At 51.8% G+C, this 6,000-nt stretch overlaps 1 protein-coding gene across 2 annotated transcripts in view; it reads left to right on the top strand.

Moving 5' to 3' along the window:
* COPG2 (COPI coat complex subunit gamma 2) overlaps nucleotides 1-6,000 on the top strand; it is a 36,981-nt gene continuing 30,981 nt past the window's right edge. Inside the window, exons 1-3 of one of the 2 annotated variants that reach the window (XM_039345754.1) lie at nucleotides 1-190; nucleotides 3,109-3,161; nucleotides 4,411-4,491. In XM_039345754.1, the coding sequence (XP_039201688.1) occupies nucleotides 154-190; nucleotides 3,109-3,161; nucleotides 4,411-4,491 (171 nt within the window). In that variant the 5' untranslated portion in view covers nucleotides 1-153. Of the gene's footprint in view, nucleotides 191-293; nucleotides 601-3,108; nucleotides 3,162-4,410; nucleotides 4,492-6,000 lie in introns of those variants that run through there. The other variant, XM_039345753.1, reaches the window with a different exon arrangement.

The following is a 6,000-nucleotide window of genomic DNA, read 5'->3' as shown; positions in this document are numbered from 1 at the left end:
GGCTCCACCGCTTGAGCGTCATCCCCGCGAGCCGCTGACGTCCCAGAAGGTTGGCCGGGCGGCGACCGGTGACGGGGCGGGATTTCCTGTCCGCGGAGCGAGCGGGGGAGGCCGAAGTGAGCGGCGGGGAGCCAACCGGCCGCTGCCGTCGCCATGATCAAGAAGTTCGACAAGAAAGATGAGGAGTCCGGTAGGAGCCGCTTTGATTTACGTAAAAGTGGTTGCTAGGCAGATTTGAGGAGTCCCTTCCCTGCGGGGCTGCTAGCCCCGTTGATTCACCCCAAAAGAGACCGATTTGCTCCGCCCCTAGGAGGCGTGGTCCACGCATCCTCTCCTGAGAGGTTCGAAGCAGTTAGCTGAGCTTGGGGGCGTGGTCGGGGAGGGCGTGGCTTTAGGAGTAAGGGGGACGGAGAAGAAGCTGTTCTCGCTTAGCCACCTCCCCCTCCGGGTTGCCGCAAACCCACTTTTTCTTTGCACGTCTGAACGGGGCCATGCAAAGCGGGCCGGCAGATTGGACCTTCTGGGTCAAGGGGCTCCTGGGGGCCCAGGTCGGGGTCCCTGGGCTGAGGGGTCCCTATGTTGCCTCTGTGCGTTTCTCAGGTGTGTTACTTAGCAAGCAGCAATGGAACCCCCCCCCCCAAATAGATGGGAAATGCGAGTTAGAGGAAGGGTCTCTTTGGGGCAAGGGTTGAAGCTGGGTTGGGGGAAAGCTGGGGCTGAACTGGGGCCCCCACCCCTCAATGCTGGTTGCCTTGCAAAAAAAAAAAAAGCCCAGGATTTAAGTCCTAGAATCCTTGGGAAGAAAGGGATCCTTAGAGGACATCTAGTCTAACCTCCTTCCCAAGGCAGGAGTCTTTATAAGTCCTCGACTTAGGGCAGTGGTTCTCAACCTTTTTAATGCCGCGACCCCCAACCGGTCGTAAGTCGAGGACTACTCAACCGGTCGTAAGTCGAGGACTACTCAACGGGTGCAGCCCCGTTTGCAGAATGGGACTTTTGGCAGGCTCAGCAGGGCAGAGACAGCCTGGACAATTCCTATTGGCTTTTGAAAGCCAATAGAATTAGACTCTATTCAAGAGAGTCTATTCTATTGGCTTTCAAAAGCCAATAGAATAAAAGGGAGTAGCACAGCGAAGGAAAAGGGGGAAAAAATGGCAGACTGCGTTGTTTGGCGACCCCCGTGAAATGGTCGTTCGACCCCAAATGGGGTCCCGACCCACAGGGTGAGAACCACTGACTTAGGGCCACAATGGAGCCCAAAATTGTTGGGGTCGAGCGAGACATTGGTTAAAGTGAGTTTTTGTCCCACTTTTACGACTTCCTTGCCTCAGTCATTAAGCGAATCACTGCAGTTGACAAATTACCAACCCGCCAGTTCGGTGAATCTGACCATGGACTTGGTTCGTCGGAAGGTCGCAAAAGGGGGACCGCCTGACCCCAGGACACTGCAACCATCGTAAATATGAACCCATTGACAAGCATCCGGATTTTAATCGCGTGACCATGGGGAGGCTACGACGGTCGTAAGTGTGAAAAACGGTCCTCGGTCGCTTTTTTTGGCGCCATTGTAACTTTGGTCACTAAACGAACTTTTGTAAGTCAAGGACCAGCTGTAGCAGGAGGTATGAAACCTTTATCACTTTAAGACCTGTGGACTTCAACTCCCAGAATTCCCCATGGATCGGAGGTGTGCCTTCGTGGACCATAATTGTTTGCTAGTTGTGCGCGAACTACTTCCGGGCACTTTGATCCGTACTGATCGTAGCACAAGTTAAATCCCAATAAATGCTTGCTGGGGAATTCTGGGTGTTGAAGTCCGTCCCCCTTCAAGCAGAGGAAATTGAGAAACACTGCCCTCCACACTGCTTCAATGCCTCATTGCAACTACGTCCGACGTCCTTTTGTGTTTCTCCTGCCGTGTAAAACTGGTTCTTATACATTACACAATCTCAGGTAACGACGTCGAGTGATTAGCCACCACGTAGCTTTTCTGCAGGACGATCTGGCCTCAACCTGCTTCTTCAGGTCTTTTAGGTGCAACTATCACCTGACAAGCACAAAAAATCAGGATTTACACATAATGTCCAGTTCAGAAGACTTATTACTCACGCCTGTGCAGAAGAATCTGGACAACTGACGGTCAGCACTAAATTAGCTCTAGATAAAAGTCAATGTAATTCAAGGAGGATTGGACTCAGAGCCTTTGTGACAGCGTAATGATTCTAGGCTGATTCCTCTCTTGACTCCACCCCTAGCCTCTGCTTCTTTTCCTACAAGACCTTCCATGTTTGAGCAAAGATAGACCCTCTCTCGCCCAGCCCCTTCCCCAAAGAGTGATCCGAACTCTTGGATTAAGGGGGGGGGGAACTGACTCAGTGTCTCCCAGATAGCCTCCATGGTTCAGACTAGATTTGAATTCCCATCGTCTCAATCTTAATCAACACTAAACTACAAATGAGGGTCCCCAGGTTCAGAGACCATCCACACCTGTCTTACTGCCCAGCATTTGGGGTTCACAAGGTCCTTGTGTGTGGCAAACACCGCCAGGTGACCCTAGTCTGTGAGTTGAGGACTATCTGTAATGTACTACTAAAGCTCTCCTTGTCATGACCTTTCACCTTTCACAATGCCTCACAGGGCAACAATTTTTGAACCACGTGCTAATGGACAGAATATGTCCAAAATCTTCCATTCCTGAGGGAATGAAATTCGGGGAAATGGTGGCTGCTTCGGCGCTGCGGGCTGCTGCTTGTAGTCACATAATCTTCATTTTTCAACCTTCTGTGACAGTTTCCCAGCCAATCTTGCAATCCCTCATTCCCTCTGATACTTGTATAGAGTCGTATTACAATGTCATTTCACTTTTGAGAATGTAGACAGTTCAAGACTTGGAAAGAAAGAATTCACGAGGCCAAGAACACCTGTTTTGCCTCGTCGCTGTCGTGTATTGACTCCTATTTCTTGCATATTTTCACATTGCAAACCAGCGTCCGTCCCGTGGTGATGGGAGGGTCTGACCTGGCATTCCTAAAAGTATCTAAGGGAGCTTCCGCAAATCCCTCTTGTTTGAAATGTTAGGCTCACATCCTGTATTCTTGTCTTCTTCAGGTAGCGGCTCAAACCCGTTCCAACATTTGGAGAAAAGCGCGATCCTTCAGGAGGTATGGTGGGGTCGTCCTCGACTTTATTGTGTTTTGTGGATTCTGTCTTTATGGCCGTCCATCTCATGTGCCGTGACTGTGGTTGGGGTGCAAAGCAGACCACATTTTTTGTTTTTTTGTAATTGCTTGTCTGCTCTCTTAAGGAGATCCACCTGGTGGGACCCAGAAGAAGGGCCTTCTCCGTGGTGGCTCCTTCCCTGTCATTTGAAGGACCTTATTTTCCCAGTCTACTTGACCCACCAGAGCAGGGAGGCAGGGGATGTTATGGGTCCCCTCTTTTGAGAAGGTCCACCTGGTGGGACCAAGAAGAAGGGCCTTCTCCGTGGTGGCTCTGTCCCTGAGGAACATCATCCCTGTGGAGATAAGATTGGAAATCAGAAGTTACGGGTCCCCTGCCTCAAGGAGGTCCACCTGGTGGGACCCAGAAGAAGAACCTTCTCTGTGGTAGCCTACCTGACCATCATCCCTGCGGAGATAAGATTGGAAATAAGATGTTATGGGTCCCCTCTCTTGAGGAGGTCCACCTGGTGGGACCCAGAAGAAGGGCCTTCTCTGTGATGGCTCCTTCCCTGTCATTTGAAGGACCTTATTTTCCCAGTCTACTTGACCCACCAGAGCAGGGAGGCAGGGGATGTTATGGATCCCCTCTCTCAAGAAGGTCCACCTGGTGGGACCCAGAAGAAGAACCTTCTCTGTGGTAGCCTACCTGACCACCATCCCTGCGGAGATAAGATTGGAAATCAAATGTTATGGGTCCCCTCCCTTAAGGAGGTCCACCTGGTGAGACCAAGAAGAAGGGCCTTCTCCGTGGTGGCTCCCTCCCTGAGGAACATCATCCCTGTGGAGATAAGATTGGAAATCAAATGTTATGGGTCCCCTCCCTTAAGGAGGTCCACCTGGTGAGACCAAGAAGAAGGGCCTTCTCCGTGGTGGCTCCCTCCCTGAGGAACATCATCCCTGTGGAGATAAGATTGGAAATCAGGTGTTACGGGTCCCCTGCCTTAAGGAGGTCCACCTGGCGGGACCGAGAAGCAGAGCCTTCTCCGTGGTGGCTCTTTCCCTATTGCGCTCCACTTTATCAACGCTCTTTCCGAAGGGCGGGGTCCAGAATTGGACTCGGGATCCCACGAGAAATGTCAGCAAGGTGGGACGCTGACTTCCCCCGAGTTCGACTCTACAGCTTCCGCTCGTACGTCCCAAACAGCATTTCCTCCGATTTGAAGGCCTTGATTTTCTCTTTCCCCCCCAGGCCCGCATTTTCAACGAGACGCCCATCAATCCACGGAGATGCCTGCACATACTCACCAAGATCCTTTACTTGCTGAACCAGGTAAAAGGCAGCTGGTTCCGTGCCGCACTAGCTGCGGACTTGCGCTTTTCCATCTGAGCCGGCTTGTGTGGGAGGAGATGAAGGTTCTGGGTGGGTGGGTGGGAATTACTGCAGCCTCCCTGAAGCTAGGCAGCGGAGCAGGGTTCTCATTTTAAGAGGGGGGGGGCACAAGGAATGGGGTAATCTGGGTCACCCTCTCCCCAAGTTCTTCCCGTAAGGCAGTGGTTCTCAACCTTTTAAATGCCGCGACCCCCAACCGGTCGTAAGTCGAGGACTACTCAACTGGTGCAGCACCGTTTGCAGAATGGGACTTTTGGCGGGCTCAGAAGGGCAGAGACAGCCTGGACCATTCCTATTGGCTTTGGAAAGCCAATAGAATGAGACTCTATTCAAGAGAGTCTATTCTATTGGCTTTCAAAAGCCAATAGAATAAAAGGGAGTAGCACAGCTAAGGAAAAGGGGGAAAAAATGGCAGACTGCGTTGTTTGGCGACCCCCGTGAAATGGTCGTTCGACCCCAAATGGAGTCCTGACCCACAGGTTGAGAAACTCCTGCTGTAAGGTCAGTGGAAGACCAGAGCAAGGAATGCGGGTTTCAGAGAAGTCCTGATGCAAGCAGGAGAAGTTGGCTGAGCCACTCCATTCACACACACACACACACACACACACACACACACACACACACACACCGGCTTTCCAGCGTCTATTTTTGAGGTTCCTCTGACTCGGCGGTCCTCTTGTCCCCATCTCCGGTTCTTCGCTTCTCTCCTGTCGCTCTTGGCAAAACGAAGAGGGCGGTTTTATATATTCATTTACTTCCCGCCTTTCTCATTTTCCATAAATGATTCAAGGCGGCACACATCCCAAATTGTCCTTTCCTCCTCGTCTTTCCCCTACAACCACCTGGTGGGGTGGGGCTGGATTGAAAGGGAGGGACGGGCCCCAAAATCACCCAGCCACCTTTCCTGACCAAGGCGGGACTAGAACTCGCCGCCTCGTCGTAATTGGAACCAAGGTCACCCAGCTGGCTTTTCATGCCTAAGGTGGGACTGGAATTCCCCTGTCTCCTGGTGATTGGCCCAAAGTCACTCAGTGAGCTTCAGTGCCTAGAGTGGAACTGGAATTCCCTGTCGCCTGGTGTTTGGCCCAAAATCACTCAGCTGGCTTTCATGCCTAAGGTGGGACTAGAATTCCCTGTCGCCTGGTGTTTGGCCCAAAATCACTCAGCTGGCTTTCATGCCTAGAGTGGAACTGGAATTCCCTGTCGCCTGGTGTTTGGCCCAAAATCACTCAGCTGGCTTTCATGCCTAGAGTGGACCTGGAATTCCCTGTCGTCTGGTGTTTGGCCCAAAATCACTCAGCTGGCTTTCATGCCTAAGGTGGGACTGGAATTCCCCTGTCGCCTGGTGATTGGCTCAAGTTACCCAGTTCGTTTTAATGTCTAAAATGGGACTGGAATTCCCCTGTCTCCTGGTGATTGGCCCAAAATCACTCAGTGAGCTTCAGTGCC

This window comes from Crotalus tigris, unplaced genomic scaffold (assembly GCF_016545835.1).
Source record: "Crotalus tigris isolate CLP2741 ecotype Arizona unplaced genomic scaffold, ASM1654583v1 scf7180000017975.10810073628:1450386, whole genome shotgun sequence".
Classification (NCBI taxonomy): Eukaryota; Metazoa; Chordata; class Lepidosauria; order Squamata; family Viperidae; genus Crotalus; species Crotalus tigris.
Note: the sequence above shows the minus strand (reverse complement) of the source record. Positions and strands in the feature narration are given on the sequence as shown.